The following is an 18,504-nucleotide window of genomic DNA, read 5'->3' on the forward strand; positions in this document are numbered from 1 at the left end:
CAAAATACATTGCAATTAGTATAAATCGTAGTCAGAACAAACAGTTCGTTGGAGACCAGTTGACGAAAACACCCAAAATTTAAAAAAAAAAAAAAAAAAAAAAAAAAAAAAAAAAAAAAAAAAAAGCAGAACTCTGTAGTCATGATTTCCTATTATATAGAACAATATCAAGAAAGGCCAGTGAGTCAAGGTGAATGATCCCTTTATGGTTTCAAAAGAAACTTATGAATGAAACCACACAATCAGTGAAAATCAGTCACTGCCTGTACTATACTACATCATACTCAAATATATTCCACTGTTGCTGCAAACGATTAACAGCATACATGATCATTAATAAAATTGCTTCAAATACAACAAATACCTGTTGTTGAACTTTATACATGTGCATCAGACCTTTTATCTGTATTTGCATATTGTTTGTATATGTTTGCCATCAGCGGTGTAGCTAGAGCTTTTGCCGCCTGGGCAGGTTCCTGAGTTTGCTGCCCCTCTCAATGCACACCAAACATATTACAAAAAGTCAAAACGACGTATAGGGAAATAAATTAAAACACTGTTTGTTTTTGAAGTAAAACTTTAATTTCAACATTCTAAAATGTTATTTTTCTTGCTTTTCTGTTAGCAAAATCATCGATGACATTGGCAAAGTCTATTTCATAGTAATGTAGGTAATTCATAATCAATTTTATTTAGAAAAACTTCTCACAACTAGCAACACTTGCAGCAATTGTGAGGAAAATTCACAGTAGTATTACAATATTTGGAAATGAGTTCTCCAGACTGTGTTTTAGAATAAACTGCAAAAGTTCAAAAATGTTCAAAGTGCCGCATCCTAGCTACGCCTCTGTTTGCCATCATGAATGGTGCCACATGTTTATACTAGAAAAATAAACAGATTAAGAAAAATAGGAAAAGAAGTTAAAGAATTCCCTCTAATACGCAAATAAAATTCAAACAAAAATTCTGAGCAGCTTATTCATTTTTATTTTCCCTTTTCAGTAAAATTACTTTTCCAATCAATAATACTGAAAACTGCTATTGGAGAGATAAAGAGGTTATTATTCCCCTTTATAAGGCATTTATACTTACACATTTGGATTACTGTGCTCAAGTCTGATCACCTGGATTCCTTGGAAATGAGGAGGTTGTGGAGAAGGTTCAGAGGAGAGTGACTAAGTTGGTGAGTGATGTAAAAAAAGCTCCATACATAGATAGATTGAGAGCTTGTGGATTGCAGAGGTTGGTTGATATGCAGAGAAGAGGAGCTATGATAGAAACATTTAAATTACTAAAAGGTTTTTATAAGATTGATGCAGGGGGAATATTTCAGCTATGTGATAGTGATGGAAGAACAAGAGGTCATCCCTGAAAATTAAGGAAAAGTGTGGTTAACAAGGGTTGAGAACTAGATTTTTTGCCTGGAGGGTGGTGAATGAGTGGAATGCATTGCCTGGCTCAGTTGTGAGTTCTTCGTCTGTAAATGAATTAAAGAAGAGATATGATAGATATTGTTTTGATAGTTTGGGTCTTCCGTGATGAGTCTACTGACTCCATGGAGATACCCGTAATAGTAATAAAAATTAATCATTTCTGAGAAGAAATGCTTTCAAGGCATTGCACCCCCATTAATATTTACGAATCACCACTAACTCAAAATAACTTTTCAGACAAGCCTTTTAAACCTAACAAAATAGGCTTATTCAGGTCATATTTTAGGAGAAGAAGAAGATGTACACCATGACCATACACGGGATTCCAATTTGTGGCCTTTGCTGCAAGCACAGTTATGTTATTTTCAACTGAACTGCAGCAGTATTTCCTTCATCACATTTCCATATTAACTACACATACTGGCAAAGTTGCAAAATAGATATTAGAGGAAATCTGCTATTTTATTTTGCACAGCTAGAAGGTAATCCTAAAGGTGTACTTATATGTGGAAAACTATTAAAGAAATGCACTTTTCTAGTGTTTTTTCAGGTGGCTAAATGGAGAACAATATTACAGCAAGTACCCTCCCTCACAATAGTTTATAGAATTATGTGATAAACATAACAATTTTTCAAAAGAAATAAACTTTCCTTTTTTATATCTTATATGGATGTTGTAACAACAATTAAGAGAACTATTTAAATGCAGCTCATGTTTTCTTTGATGATGCTTTCGAGAAAAGTGACACAATGGGATGGATGATTAACATGTATGTGAAGCAATTAATTGATGTTATCGATGAAGCTGCAAGGTAAGACTTTATATTAATGCACCATAATTACATTAATGTGCTTTTCAAATTGTTACATGTTATATGAAGTTCATACTATTTATATTGTGACCCATGTTTATGAAAGAAAAGTCTCCAAAATGATAAAAATAAATCTCCTAATGCCTTTTATTTCCATGGGAGTAAGCGAAGGCAGTTTCAGCCCTAATTTTATTGGACCCGAGGGGAAGTCAAATTTTGCCATTAGCCAGAGACAGCCGGCTCAAGACTATCACTAAAGTTAGGGCCACAAGAGAGTTTCGCTATCTTGCTACCTGTAACTCTACACAAAATATATTATTGTCTGAAATAGCATGGTTCTGTGGTTGAGTTTCATGAGTTTAGATAATACTCAAATAAATGAAAAACTCAAATTTCCAGGAAAAAAAAAACAGCTTGTTCATGATCGACTAACTCAGGAACTGGTCAAAGAAAGGCTTAAAGAAGATTCTTTTAGTTGGCAAATAGTGATGCAAAAGCCATTCATTGACTTTTATCCAAAATGACAACATTATTAAATTGACATTGGCTGTTTACATTACACCACTACAATTAAGGCTGAGTGGAATGTACTAAAATAAAGTTACTTGTATCTCAGTCAAGTTTGTAAAAATTTTATTTTTTATAGAAAAAACCTTGACACTTCTGTATGAATCAGTTAAATCATCATTTAAGGAGAATAATAAATGTTCATGGGTACCTGTGTGGCCCTGTGAAAATGGAGTTGTTTCCATAGCACTGGACAAGCAGAAGAAAGGCCGTTATAAGTTTGATTCCAATTGCTGACTAGGGGAATTTTCAAGACCTTTTTCAGCCTATTCTGAGTTAGTTAATCTTTCACATGGGATTAAAAACCATACGACTCAAGGAAATTGCTCATATAACTTGCACTATTTCAGGCTATACAGTATAATGTTTTAGACCACATGATTTCTTTAGCTATCTGCCATGCTTGCTTGCTAGTCAGTGATGGTTAAGAGTGGATCTTCAAAAAATTAGGGTGGGCTAAATGGTCTTATCTTCTTGCTTTGGGAAAAATGGCATTAAAGGCTTTGTATTATATATAAATGTTTCTTGTATCTGATGATTCAGGAAACATTTAAGCAAAGCAGTTGAATTCAGGCCTTTCAAAAAAAAAAAAGTTTTTGAAATATATGTATACAAGCCTGGTTGGACAAGTGGTTAGTCTATCTTCTCTCCAGCCTGGGTTCAAATCCCACCTTGTGTATTGATGTTTGTGATTTTCTTTCACCATCACACACAGGGCTGCATTTATCATTAGGCGCAAGATGGGGCCTCATTTTAAAACCTTACTCCTCCTCACAAAGAACAATAACAATAACGGCGAAGGTTGGTCGATTGGTAGAGCCTCTGCTACTAATCGCTCAGTTAAGTAAGTTTAGCGCAGTTAGTAGTTGGAAGAGGTCCAATCGTTCGATGCTGTCAGCGCACACTCTCCCTCGATGAGTCTTTGGCCTCCCTGGAGGTGTCAAAATAATAGTAATAAGTAGAACAACAACAACAATAAAAAAACAGCGTAGTTATAGTTGTAAAATAAAATACTTATTTTTAAATATTAAATTCATAATATAAAAACTAGAGGCTGCTGAAAAATTTGTGAGGCTTCCAGCTTCTATTTGAAATACATTGTTCTTTCCATAGAATATAAAACTAACAGGAACTCTGTATTTCATAAAATTTATGTATGTAAGCGCATACCATTTCTTTGCTGGACGTATATACATGTCCAGCAAACCTGGATAATATTCTCTCCATCTGCTGAAAGAACATGGATAAGAAGTGTAGTTTGACCATCATGTCCATTAGAAGGTGCGATAATCCTTCACGCTGAAAAGAACACTTAACTACATTACCAAGGGTATGCAGTAGCTACGTTCTGTGGCCTACAGCAAGAAACGCATTGCCATTTTCTCAGTAACTGGAATCTAAGTTATATCAGACTAAATACCTATGAGTTATATTCATTTTGCTGCTTGTTTTTATCATATAATTATAGTTTTTAATGCCAGCGTAAAATAAGAAATCCTTTCATACTTTCTTCACTTTGTATTGTATCACTTTGGAAGATCAATGTCACTATCAATTTTTTTGCTAATTATTTTAATCGTCAATACATTTTAAAATTCTCCAAGAATTTGATTGAAGATAATGATTTGTCAAACAATTATTTTATAAATTCATGAAAATCCGAATCTAAAAATGAATACAGCCTCCATCTGTTCCAAAATATGTTTCCTATTTTATTCATAATCTTAGTTCGAAGGTTAGTTATCATACGTAAATCTTGAATCATATCATGTAATGCATAATTTTTATAACGTAATCTGTAGGTTTTTGCATTTCAACTTTTTCAGTTTTCACCCTAATCACTCACTACAAATCAAAATAAACGGCAGTTATGAAGTCAACTGTTATGTACATATTTTCGGCTAATTTCGATATTATGTGGCAGTTTTGAAGTAGCAATATTTTCCCTGCAGTTTATCATTTGAAACATGTGTAGGTGCATGCATCAAAATGAAATTTTATTTCCAAAATTTTCCTAACAGAATTAATTCGCCTTTAATGGCTAACTCCTCCCCCTCCCAAAATTATCACCACACACACACACACATGCACTTTCTTTTGGTTCGAATTCGTTACTTTTTGAAAGTAATTGTACTGTTGCAGTTTTAAGCAAAAGACAAAGAATCTGATAAAATACCATTGGATATAAATTAAAAAGACTCATGATCGAAAACCCCGAGTAATGCAATTTAACACCATTTGTTGTTCATAAAAAAAAAAATAAAAAAATCGTTCCGAAAATTGAAATGTGCGACCCATATAATCTTATTTTGAAAGGAAAGGAAGCAAAATGTCATATTTATTTCAATAAATGTTATTTAAAAAATATATTTGACATAATATTTCCAGTGCAAACAAACATTTTGATTATTTATTTTCGCACATGTGAAATTCGTTTTTATTTGGGAAGAGACACAATAAGTAAATTGTGCAGCAAAAAAGGGTCAATCCAAGAAATACAGTGCACATACCTATAATAATCCGTTAAGGGGGGTGGAGGGTAATTGCATTTTAACAGATAGAATGCTGATGAAGTTTCATCAGCATTCTGCCTTTTTATTAGGTCAAAGGGATTTTGAGTATATTTGTGAACAGATATATTCAACATAGTGCTGTAAAAGTGCCGCATTTGAAGAAATATTAGTGGCATAATAATAAAATAGCAAAATTCATAACGCTTCAGAATAACTTGATAATACCAAAAGAAGATGAGACACATCTGTAGAAATCTATTATTATTATTAGAGTCCTTTTAATTATGAACTCTATAAAGATATACTTAATAAATTTGTATTTTTGTGTTTTTAAATAAATAAACTAGTTTCATTTTGTCACAGATGGTTTTCGCTGGACTACCTGGACTTTTAGACTATTGTTCTTATCAATTTTGTAAAAACTCGATTGTAGGTTAAATATTCCAAAGCACATTACATCGATTTTTTACTTAGGTCAAGTCCCATAAGAATGTTGTAAAAAATAACCTTGTTTGTCTCTGTATAATTTGTATTAGATATTTTTGTAAATAGCCCTTTGCAAATTAACTGTATATACTTCTTTAATAAGAATATGTTAGTGTTTTTAACACTCTAACATATTCTTATTAAATTAAAAGGCAATGTTTTTCTCCAGAGCTGTATGTAATAAATCTGCATGGCGTCATTTGAAAGGTTGTTTATTAAATTTTGTGTGTATGAGAAAGGCTTACAAGCTCTGCATAAACACCTCTGAAGTCAGTCAGAAAGGTTCAAACAACTTTCCGGTGGTCGGCAACTTACAATCAAAAGAAGGCACAGAAGAGAACAAAGAGCGGGCCGAACTTGAAACTTAAGATGAAAGAATCATGCCGAATTCTTCGGGGGTTACAAACTTCGTGTGAGGTCTCAGAGAAGGCATAATAAAAGGGGACAGAGCCAAGCATATAGGGCTTCCCGTTTCCAAACATTGCCAGAGAGGAGCTTCGAGTTGCCGAAAGGAGATGTTCCAATCGCCAGAGAAAAGCTTCCAAGCTAGAGAGGAATCCTGGTTGACAGCAATTCGAGTTAGTGGAGGTGGCAGTCATCCAGGCATTTTTGGTGAGCCCAAGCAGAGGAGAAAAAGCAAGACAAATTACCCATAGCACCTTGGCTCAAAAGTTTTTCTTTTCACTGTGGGAGAATAACTTTTTGCCAGAGCTGTATATGAGTACCGCAGGGCACAGTTCACAGTCTGCTATTTTCCCAATGAGATATTTCTGAAGCCAGATTTCCTGAAGGAAGCTCAAGATCTGATATGAGAGAATTGCCTTAGAATTTTTTGTGCAAGACCTTTGACTGAATGTGCGATACAGATTTTGTGTAAGATAGTTAGTTATAGTTATATACCTTTGTACAATTCCTCTTATAATGTGTTTTATTTAGACAATTAAGATTTAGATTAACAGTAACAAGAAGTGTCATTAAGAGAATCTATTGGCATATTTGATGTTGATATACAGTTTGTAAAAGTAATTTAATAGAGTTAGCTAACATAAGGTAATGTAGTAAAGATTTTAATTACATCTTTCTTTAAATTAATTATGATTCAGTTACATGGAATATTTAAAAGTGTAAATAATATATATATTTAGAATTACATTAAAAGATTTTAAACTATTTAGAAAATTTAATATTAAATATAAAGTATTGTAGAAGTTGCATAATTATTTATAATCCATCGATATAAGTTAGTCATTTATTTATATAAAATGACTTACAAGGTTGCTAGTTTAATATTATTAATATTTATTGTATACATGTGAAATTCGTTTATATTTTTGGGAAGAGACACAATAAATAAATTGTGCACCAAAAAGGGTCAAATATTGTAGAATAGTAAAGGAAATTCCAAAAAAAACCGGAAATTTAACTGATAGTTTGTTACCGTTATTTGGCTAGTACTTGTAAAGCAGTATACTGTATACAAGTGTATATACCTAATTATATGGTTAAAGTAGTTGTTGCAGTCGATAAGAATAAATTATTCAATTAATTATTATTCCTATTTTACTGTTACTCGTTCATTTTAACAAAACCAAGATACTACTGTTTCTATTTTTGTATTTTTTAAGCTTTTAACGTAATTGTTTATTTTAGATTTAATAAATATTTATTTCGCTTTTGATAGATTAATACACATAATGATGCCAAGAAAATTTGAATCCGGAGCTAGTAAAAGAAAACGACTTAAGAAAAAATGAAAAACAGCTAAATAGTCAAAAGGGGGCAGTTTTGAAAATGAAGAATTTCGTAGAACTGAAGTTGTACTTTGCAGTTCTCAGAATTTTTATTATTATTATGTGACACCTCCAGGACAAAGACTCATCGAGGGAGAGTGTGCCAACAGCATTGAACGATTGAACTCCTTCCAACCGCGCTCAAACTTGCTTAACGTTTTGTGAGTCATTAGTAGCAGAGGCTCTACCAATCGACCAACCTTTCATTATCAAGAGATAAAAGTGAAAATGAAGCACATCAAAATGATGTTGAAAACATAGCAGAGAAAGAAGTAAATGAATCAAATCAAGAGGATTCTGAAGAAAATTTTCAATCAGAGTCTGTACTTACCAGCAAGCAAGCTATCTCTTATCCTACCGATATAGCAGTGTGGCTACTTACTATTAATGAACAGTTTATCGAGCATATTTAATAAATATGCCCCAGAATGTTGGTAAAACCGAAAATTAAAAAAAAAAAAAAAACACACAGAACGCAATAGAATATATGTATGTCAGAAATGTAAATATATCACATTTTTACTGTAAAAAGGCGAATGGAACAAAGGAGAAACGAGAGTGGCTAATTTTTTCAGAAACCAGCAAAGCAATTTACTGCTTTGTTTGTAAATTGTTTTCTAAGTCAAATAATAGCTTAATGAAGGGTTTTAATGACTGAGGAAATATAACACGAACCTTATGTGAGCACGAGCATTCTACCGAACATATACGAGCGATGTGCACATATCGCAAAAGAAAATGAAGTTCTGTAAATAGTCGAATTGATCAAACAAATACAATCTGAAGAAAATTATTGGAGAGAGGTTTTAAAAAGAATAATAGCTACCATACACTAGAGTAAGGTAGCTAAACACGATTATTTATCGTGTTTACATTATTTAAGTGAATTTGATGATTTTTTAAAACATCACATGAAAATGTACACCAACTGTGGTTCTGGCAGATCAAATTATCTTTCTTACCATACTTGTGATGACTTCATAGCGTTAATAGCTAAAAAAACAACAGAAATATTAATATCAGAAATTAAGGAAGCTGCTTATTTTGCAATAATACTCATTCAACGCCAGACATTGCCCATAATGACCAACTAGCTATGATATTTAGTTATGTTGCCGCAAATTCTGACATTAGAGAAACATTTATCAGGTTCATCAGAATTACACAACCTAATTCCTTATATTTAGAAGAGGTAGTATTAAAAAAATTAGAATTATCTTTGGATATAAAAATGTGCAGAGGGCAAAGCTATGATAACGTTGCATATGAAAGGTATCTATACAGGTTTACAAGCCAGGCTGTGAAAAACAACGTTACTGGCTTGCTGGGTGAAGCATAAAATGCTTTTTATTTTCCCCTTTATCTGTGTGGAGAAGCTTGATGGGGGAGGTTGTGAGACTTATGCTCGTACTTTGTGAACTATGGAGTTAGCTCTGTTCTGCTGAAAGCAGGATTGCCTTGGGTCTTTTGTGTTTTTGATAGTCATGTTCACTATAACTGGAAGCTTGTCTGATTAGTGGATTGGGATGAGAATGTGCCTTGCTGAAGAACTTTTCCGCATGGTCATGAAGGAGAGAACGGGTCAGGGGTTCCGGTTTCTCTGTGGATTTGCGTGTTTCTGACGAACCATGGGGCGTCTAAGATCATCCGCAGGCATTTGTTTTGTATCCTCTGTAGTTTCTGGATGTTAGATTTGGATGTGTGACTCCATGCCGGGGATGCATATGTGATTACTGGTCGAATTACCATCTTATATAATAACAGCTTGTTGAGTTTATCCAATTTGCTGTTGCGATTGATCAGGGGATAGAGTTGGGCTATGGTTCTGGATGTCTTTGTGCCTATGAGCTTGATATGGCTGTTGAAATTTAGCTTTTTGTCTAGCTGTACTCCAAGGTATTTGGCTTTTGTCTGCCATGGTATCTTTTTTCTGAGAAGTTCAATATCATCTTGGATGAAGGCTTTGCATCTGGTGAACAGTATAGCTGAGCTTTTGACGGGGTTTACTTGTATCCTCCAGTCGGAGAACCATTTCTCTAGCTTTGTGATAGTATCCTGGAGACGACTGATCGCCAGGTGTGGGCGGAGAGATCTTGTCATTATGGATGTGTCGTCAGCATATAGGGCTGTGATGGTAGTCCTCAGGTTCTGTGGAATGTCAGCCACGTAGATTGTGAAAAGTAAAGGAGCCAAAAGAGATCCCTGTGGTACTCCTGCCAGGATTTTGCGCCTAGTTGAGATGGTGCCATTTATTTTTATCTGCATGGATCTGTCAGTGAGGTATGATTTTATTAGACGGGTAAGGTTTGTTGGAATGTTGGCCTGAATGAGTTTATAGAGTAATCCTTGATGCCATACCTTATCAAAGGCCTTGGCAATATCCAGAAAAACTGCAGCTGTGTGAAGGTTCCAGTTGTATCCTTGAGTGATATGCTCCACTAGTCGGTGTATTTCTTGCACTGTGCTGTGCATACGGCAGAAGCCGAATTGTTCGTTTGGAATTATTCCTAATTGGTCTGATTTTTCTTGTAGTCTTGAAAGGATAATTTTTTCAGCAATCTTTCCCAGATTGGAAAGCAGGCTTATTGGACGGTAGCTTTGCGGGAGTTGCAGATTGTTTCCTGGCTTTTTTATTGGTATGATGTCTGCTGTTTTCCATGCAGAGGGGAAGTGTTGTATCCTCAATATTGCATTGGTTATGTTCACCAGATGCATAATAGCTTTTCTAGGAAGTAATTTGATGATTCTGTTAGTAATTCCATCTGGCCCTGGAGCTTTTTTGTTGTTTAGATGTTTTATGATGTTGGTTATTTCAACTGGAGTAGTGGGGGGTGATGCTGGCTAGCTTGTCTTCGGACTGACTTAAGGTACGCTTGACCTGCTGGTGGACTTTATATATGTGGGTGATGTTTATATTATCATATGACGGGCTGCATTGTTTTTCTAGGTTTTCTGCTATTGCTTCTGCTTTTTCTTTATCAGTGTGCGCCATTGCATGGGCGGCAGGGGATTGTGTTTAGTGCGCAGAATCTTCAGAAATTTCCATATTGTGTGATCTTCTGGGTTGAGTGATGATAGTTTATTGTCCCAATCCTGGTTCCTGTGGATTTGAAGTGCTTTTCTGACTTGGTTGTTCAACTTGTTCAGAGTTTTCTTGTGTTGTGGTATCTTTTCCTGGCTTTGTTTTTTGTTCTGATGAGGTCCATTATGTTTTCTGGGAGCCGACCGGATGGGTGGTTGGTTGTGGTTTTGGTGACTGCTTCTAGTGCTTTTTATTTATTTGGCTTGTTAAATTGCTTATTGCTTCATCTATGTCTTCTTTTTTGTGGATGAGTGGTACAGGACCAATGTATTCTGGTAGGATTTTAGCTAGCCTATCCCACGATATGAAGGCGTGCCAAGTTTGATCAGGATTGGGTTGTGGTCGGATGATAGTTCACTGAGCATCTCTAGTTTGTATTGATAACTGATGTTTCTAAGGATAGCTATGTCAAGTACATCTGATCTGCCTTGCGGGCTGTAATGAGTGTGCTCAGTGGATCCTGCTACCACAACTGAGTTAAGTGTTGAATAGTTGTGTAGTATGCGACCACTTCTGTTGTTGGTGGTGCTGAACCATGCTGTGTGTTTGGCGTTCAAGTCACCTACTATGATGGTGGGGTCTGTGGTGCCGAGGACTGCATCCAGGTCTGTTGTCAGTAGAGGATTGCTTGGTGAGTTGTAGGCAGCATTGTTTGTGTGGACTTGTATTCTTGTGGTTTCCAGGTTTGTAGTCTGTGGGTTGGATATGGCATTGTGGTGGAGGTAGGGTTTGATGTAGATGGCAGTGTTCCTCCTCTGGAGCTGAGTCTATCCGTTCAGTATATTGTGTATCCTCTCACTTTTGGGTTGTTGGCAGATCTTAGGTGGGTCTCATTGATCAGCATTATGTCCGGGTTGTGTCTTTGTGCGAATTCCTCTAGTTCTAATGTTTTGTTGGTGAGGCCATTGGCATTCCAGGCTGCAATTAGAAGCGAGTTAGGTTTTACTTTTGTTTTATTCATAGTTGAGTGCTGTATGGAATGGGTTCCTTGCAGGAATCTCTTTGTGGAGGATGGAGTTGGGTTTGTTCTGCTGAATTCCTGCAGCATAGTGGCTAGCGAAGCAGTCAGTATTGCTGTGATGTTGGAGCCTATTTGATTGCTTTGTATTGTGTCCTTTGGGCCGGCTGCTTCTGCATAGGTCTTGGTGGAAGGTTGAGCCCTTTCCTGACTTTTATGGATTGGGTTTTGATGGTTTGATGACTGTGAGTGGTGGTCCAGATTGGGGGAGGTTGGACGGGTCTTGTAGTTCCGTGATTTCTGGGATGGTGGCTGCATCCTTTGTAGTTTGCTGGGTGGGGACCTCCACAGTTGGCAAATTTGGCTGGTGTGGTTCTTGCTTTTGTGCATGTAATGGTTTGATGCTTCTCGCCACACTTCAGGCATCTGAACTCGACTTTACAGTCTTTGGGCATGGCCAAACTTTTGGCAACGATGGCATTGCCCTGCTGATGCCCTTTTCCTGAGTGGCTCTGTTGATATTTTAAGTCCACAGACCGCAGTTATGTCACAAATTTGTCTCTGTGTGTTCTGTATCTCAACCAATACTAATGGCATCGGTTGTTTATCGGATCTGTACATCCGGCTGACTTTGATAGGTGTTAAGCCCTGCTGGGTAAGGTCAGCCGCGATCTCCTCGGAGGTAATGCCTTCGGTGACACCTCGCAGTACAACCTTTAGATTTCTTTCGCTGCTTAGTGCGAAGGTGTGGTACTGTAGTTTTTTGTTATTCCTCTGTAGTCTGTGACTGTTGTTGGTTGAATTTTTACACCTTTGTCGGTGTTTCTGGCCCAGGAGTATCCAATTTGATGTTCTCTTAGGTTTCTTGCAACTGTGGTCTATTTTTCCTTTTCACGGAGAATTACCGGGGGACCTTTTCCCTTTTTTCCGGGACTATTTGTGAGGGTGTTTCGTTTTCCACAAGATCATCCTCGATTCTACGTCTCTTGCCCGTCTGTTCTCCTGTGAAGACCGTCTGACTGAGGCTCTCGGGCAGGGAGATGGATGTGTCATTGATCTCTTCCACTTCGCCCTCCATATCATCGGATTCTTCCGGCTGTGTGTACAGGTTTAGGAAACCTGGCCATTCAGTATCAAATTTTTTAAGCAGTAATTTAAACAATTTTAATGCTTGCTCTTTGTTTAGATGCTCTAGCAGATCAGTAATATTATCCATGTCTGTTTTATTTGTTGTTATATCTAGTAGGTAGTGATTGGAAAATTGCTTATGATCGCAATTAGAAATCCCGCAGGTCTTGAGACCTGCCAGCAGAAATTTTGTAGAGGATATTGCAGATGAAAAGGATTGCCAGCAATATCGAGCGATTAGCTAAATGCGCAAATCAATAGCATATGAAATTTCAGAAAATGAAGAACGCTTACCTCTATATATATCATTTATAATTCAAAACTATCGCACTGAACTAATACGCGAGCCGCCATTTGCATATTTTAAAAAGCGTAGTCCCTCTGCACATTATATACCGTGCTCTAGTCATTCCTTAAATTTAATTGGCAACTATGCCGCGGAATCTTGTCCGGAAGCAGTGCAATATTTTTGTTTTATTCAAAATGTATATAATTACTTTTCATCTTCAACAAGATGGGGTATAATCCTTAAACATAAAAAAAAAAAAATCTTTAACAGTTAAAAGACTAAGTGAAACGAGATGGTCCGCAAGAGCTGACGCTATATTGGCTTTGAAACGTGGATATAAACAAATTAAAAACGCATTACTTGAACTATCCATTTCTCCTCATGAAAAATCTATTTCTAAATTAGAGAGCTCATCATTGGCTGAACATTTTGACAAACCAGAAACAGCAATTTTAACAGTTATGTGGGATAAAATTTTACAACGAATAAATGCTACTAGTAAATCTCTACAAGATCCCGATATGGATTTGTTTTTAGCTAATAATTTGTTACTCTTTAGTTTTATTTTAGATATAAGAAATAGTTTTGCTGCTGTAAATGAAGAAGCAAATTTATTAACAGATGAGACAAAATTTAAAGATGAAAAGGAAAGAGTTAAAAAACGGGAAAAAAAATGAGTGACGAAGTTTCACAATCTAACAATGAGATTATATTACATGGGAAAGAAAATTTCGCTGTGAACACTTTTAATGTCATTTGCGATAAGCTAATTTTGGAAATTCATGAAAGAACAAAAAGCTATTTCGACATATTAGATATGTTTGACATTTTTTTGAAGGAAGATATAGATCAAGACAAGTACAAGATTAGTATTGATAAAATTTTACAAACTTATGGGACTGACATTGATACAGAAAAATTTACTGATGAAGTTAAGCAATTTTTAATAACGATAAAGGAAGAAAATTCTTCAATTAAAAATATGTACAAATTTATAAACGATGGGTTAAGGTCTACTTTTCCAAACGTTGAAAATATTTTTGACGATGCCTATTTCAAATGCAAGTGCTGAACGCTCATTTTCAGTGTTGAAACGAATAAAAAATTATTTAAGAAGCAACTTACACAAAAATAAAACAAGTGACCTGTCGTTATTATGCATTGAATCAGATGTAATGGACTCGATCAATTATAATGACATCATAGATATATTTATTTGCTAAAACCAAAGCCAGAAAAGAAAAAAAAATTAGTTAATTTTGAACTGATTTATTTTTATATTTTTTTAAAATGCAAATATATGTATACCAATGTTGTATTGTGTTATTAAAATGAGTTATTATGGAAATGTTGGCTTTTATTTTCAATGAACAAAAAAAAAAAAAGCTAATTTTTGAGGGCCTCATAATGATGTTGCATCTCGGGCCTCCAAAAGTATAAATGCGGCCTTGATCACACATTAAATAATTCGTATTTTCCCAAGATGGACTGAGTCATTATGGGAAAAGTGGACTTAAACCTTCCACACTAAATCTCTCCCACAAGTCTTGACCCACAGTGGGAGAGATACAGGCTGATTACCATATATCTATCTATCGATCAGCTAATGCCTTTTTTTATTCCTGTATAGTGAATAGGTGAGGCCGGTTTAGTCCTGTCTAACTTTTGGAGACTGAGTGGGCAGTGCGATCTCCACTGGTGGCCTATCAGAGATAGCTGGCCGAAGGCTATCACTAATCAAGTGTAACACAGTGATGAGACGGCTAACAAGTGGTACCTAACACACATATTTTTAATGTCTGAAAATAGTGTGGGTTCTAACGGTCGATTTTCTTGAGTTTATGGGATGAAAAACCTGAGTTTCCAGATTTTTCATCTGCTTTTTTTTTTTTTTCCCTGCCTGCCTGTGCCAGGGATTTACTAACTTCGGAACCAGTCGAAAACACAGTTCCTCTAGTCAATGACTCGAATCGAACTCGCGAGCAGTTTGGCACTGAGGAGTGCAAACACCACTTCCACTGAGTTACACAGGCTCATATATATATATATATATATATATATATCAAAAGGCCAGACAGCTAAATCCATCATTTTGCACATGGAAGAACACCAGAGAGACATTTCCTACAATAGGACTAGAGCCCAGCTCTCTCTCTAGCCACGTTCTCTTCTCTATTAACTCGGATGAAGGCCGCCAACACCTCGTAGACTGGCCAAAAACTATTAATGTGTGTTATGATGAACTCGAAAGAAAGTTCATCGAATCTAGAGAAATTTCACTAGATTCATCCATTAACAACAGCCTTAGCTTCCATCTCTCTGATGCACACATTGCCTCTGTTCAGTATTGGCGCACTCGTGGCAGCTCACGCACGTAGTCAACTTTAATTTAGAACTCAAGCTCGCACTCCTGTTTTTAAAATGTACTATTGTCTTTTATACTAGATCTGTTGATGTAATTTTATCATGTCTCTGTCATTTTTTATATAATTCTTTGCCTGTGATACCTGAAGAAGTTGAATCGTTCAACGAAACTAGTTGTATCTTAATATTAAACCGTTGTTTATTCATTCTCGGTATATAGTCAGTCAAACTAATTTTTTATAATATTTTCTACCGAGTAAAGATGAACAATAATATATATATATTTTATTTATTTTTTCTATATTCTATACTGTATTTTTCGATAGATAACGTGCGCGTTATCTATACAAAAAAGTCTAAATTCGTTAAAAATGAACATGCGCGGTATACATTTGAAAGGTATGAGAGGTAAATCAAATGTAATAAAACTAAGGTAGAAGTATTACTTAATATTTCTTGAACATTACACTATTCAAATCCAAAAACTGCTTCATCAGACGCAATATTGAAAGAATCAATTGCGTTACAAATTTCGTTTGGTATTTCTTCAGCTTCATAATTATTGCCACCGGGCACCACTGCATTCCCTTGTGCTTTAATGAAACCATTTCTAACAGTTTTCACTTACAGCTGCCCAACTTTCTACAATCCACGTAACTATATCTTTATACGACGTTCTTTTCATCTGCCCTGTTCTGTTATATTCATTGATGCCATTCATCATCCAGTATTCCCACCTAGCCTGCAAATTATCTTTGAATATTTTATTTACTGCAAGATCAAAGGGGGGGCGGAATTTTTTTTGTTAAACCACCTGGAATGACGGCCAATTTGGAATACTTACAATTGTTTTAACTTATGCTGTCGTGTGTGCCCTACACGAATCCAACACTAACAAAGATTTTGGGTTGAAAAATGCCATTTTTCTCTTTCGCCACACATTCTCCAACCAAAATTTCATAACCTCGGAATCACAACCTTTTGGAACAGTTTTTCTTTTGAAAATCACCGTCTGTGGTAGTTTGGAACCATCTGCAGTTACACAGAGAACCACAATAAAGTTAGATCTTTTGTGCCCTGTTGTAGCAGCTGAAACCTCTTTTGCTCCCTTCAGATTCACAGTCCTAGAACTAGGCATGTCAAAACTTATGGGAACCTCATCTATATTCCCAAAGTGACAAGCATCAACCCCACACAAGTTTTCTCTCAGAAACAAACGAAATTTAGCTAATTTTGCTTCCCATTCGCATGGCAAATTTTGTCCAATACTAGTGGAGGAGCGCACACTTAAATTGTTTCTCTTAATAAATCCAAAAACCCAAGATGGTTAGGCCTTGAAATCCTTTTGCGCAATTCTTTTTGATTCCTGCAACATATGGACAGTAGATATTCTCATACCTTTGGCTCTTTCACTAACAACCCAATCAGTTTTTTTCCTATGGTTGGCCACAAGCATCTTCTAAACCTTATAGCACGTTTCCTCATATGTAAACATTTCACAACTGTTTCAGCCTTTCACCATTTACGAACACTACTTTCTCCAACACTGAACAATCTACCAGCTTCACGATTCCCTTTTTCCTTCACTACTTCTACCACTTCAAGCTTGAACTGCACTGTGTAGGATTTTCTCTGAGAAGTACTTCTGTCTTCCATGGGTAATTCAGATCTAATAACAAAATATAAACAAATAATGATTTACTTTATGAAATAATTGACCACTGCAACGCATATGCTTTTAAAGAATTCCTCCGTCTTCTGTCTGTATTTCCTAACTCTACCGCTAGTTGGCGAATGCGCGTTATCTACACATCAAAAGGAGTGATGACAATGTTGGGGGTGCGCATTATCTATCGAAAAATATGGTATATATTTCTCTAGTTGACGACTAGAATCGAACTCGCAACACTCTTTCTTTGGGCAGTTTAGCACTGAGGAGTGCAAATACCACTTCCACTGAGCTACACATGCTCATATATATATTTATTTATTTACAGAGTAATTGACTCAGTTAAATAACATGTTTAAAATTATTAACTGACTTAAACACCGAGAAAAAAATACAAGAGATTTAATAAGGTTTCAATACTAGTTTCATCGGAAATGCCGACTTCGTAAGGTGAATACAGTACCATGGAGAAAACAACATCTTAAAAATATATTGTACTTTAGACAAAACAGAGTTTAGAACAAGTAGTAGTTGTGTTTGAAATTGAGTCCGAGCATTAGCTCTGGCATGAATCACTGTGCATGTGAATGATATCATGAGTGCACCAAAACTGAATTACAGTGCTATGTGAATCAGGCAGGCTGTAACCGAGATTGCTGTTTAGATGGGCAGGGTCAAGAGCTATTTCTTTGGATTCCAAGATACGTCTTTGTAATTCATCGGAGCATTTATGGATGTTTGAAGTTGAGTTCCAGTCTATTTGATGTTGTCGTCCTTCAACATTGGTATTGGCTGAGAATAAAATGTGGCTGGATAGGGCACTAGCACGGACTCTGCTCTGATGAATTAGAAAGACGTATCTTGGAATCCAAAGATTTTCTGAGGTTCCCTGGATGTAAGGAAGGGTAATGAAATTATTGTGTTTTGGATCTTGTAGGGGATCATATTCAGCAGACAGAGAGTTTGTTACTTTTTTGAAGAGGAAAACCATTGGCTAAAAGTGCCCTGATGTGATCAGTTTCACTAGAGAAGATAATGTGTCTTGAGCAGATGGTTCCGTTTGCTAAGGTTTTGATAACACCATACTGCTGAGAGGGGATGTGATGTAAAGGATGATGATGATGTACCTTCCAATGTGTTTTTTTTTTTTTATGTAGACAGAAAAGGATAAGGACTTGTTGGGTAGCCAGGTGACAAGAGTGTCAAGGAATGGAAAACTGTTATTGTTTTTCTTTTCAATCATGAAACAGATCTTTGGGTGTTGGCTATTGAGGTGCTAAAACATTTCCAACATATATCCCAGCCATGCATCAAATAGATAACACATTGTCCATGTAGTATAGCCATATTAGGTTTGAAGAGGAGGGGTTTATTGCTGTATTTTCAAAATGTTCCATGAAACGATTAATCTAG

The 18,504-nt window shown here is 35.9% G+C and overlaps 2 protein-coding genes across 3 annotated transcripts in view; one reads left to right on the forward strand and one right to left on the reverse strand.

Moving 5' to 3' along the window:
- The window catches only part of LOC150099094 (chitin synthase chs-2-like), a 162,347-nt gene that overhangs the window by 20,878 nt on the left and 122,965 nt on the right, over positions 1–18,504 (forward strand). The window contains exon 3 of the mRNA XM_090405809.1: positions 2,143–2,245. Coding sequence (XP_090261935.1) covers positions 2,143–2,245 — 103 coding nt within the window. The remainder of the gene's footprint in view (positions 1–2,142; positions 2,246–18,504) is intronic.
- gwl (serine/threonine-protein kinase greatwall) overlaps positions 1–18,504 on the reverse strand; it is a 524,263-nt gene that overhangs the window by 1,089 nt on the left and 504,670 nt on the right. Inside the window, exon 15 of one of the 2 annotated variants that reach the window (XR_016549466.1) lies at positions 3,540–3,743. The exons of the other annotated variant lie outside the window; for it this stretch is intronic. The gene's annotated coding sequence lies outside the window, so the exon portion shown is untranslated. Of the gene's footprint in view, positions 1–3,539; positions 3,744–18,504 lie in introns of those variants that run through there. 2 annotated transcript variants of the gene reach the window in all.

Source organism: Typopeltis vanoorti, chromosome 15, assembly GCF_054136105.1.
Source record: "Typopeltis vanoorti isolate ZY-2024b chromosome 15, IOZ_Tvanoo_1.0, whole genome shotgun sequence".
Lineage (NCBI taxonomy): Eukaryota > Metazoa > Arthropoda > Arachnida > Uropygi > Thelyphonidae > Typopeltis > Typopeltis vanoorti.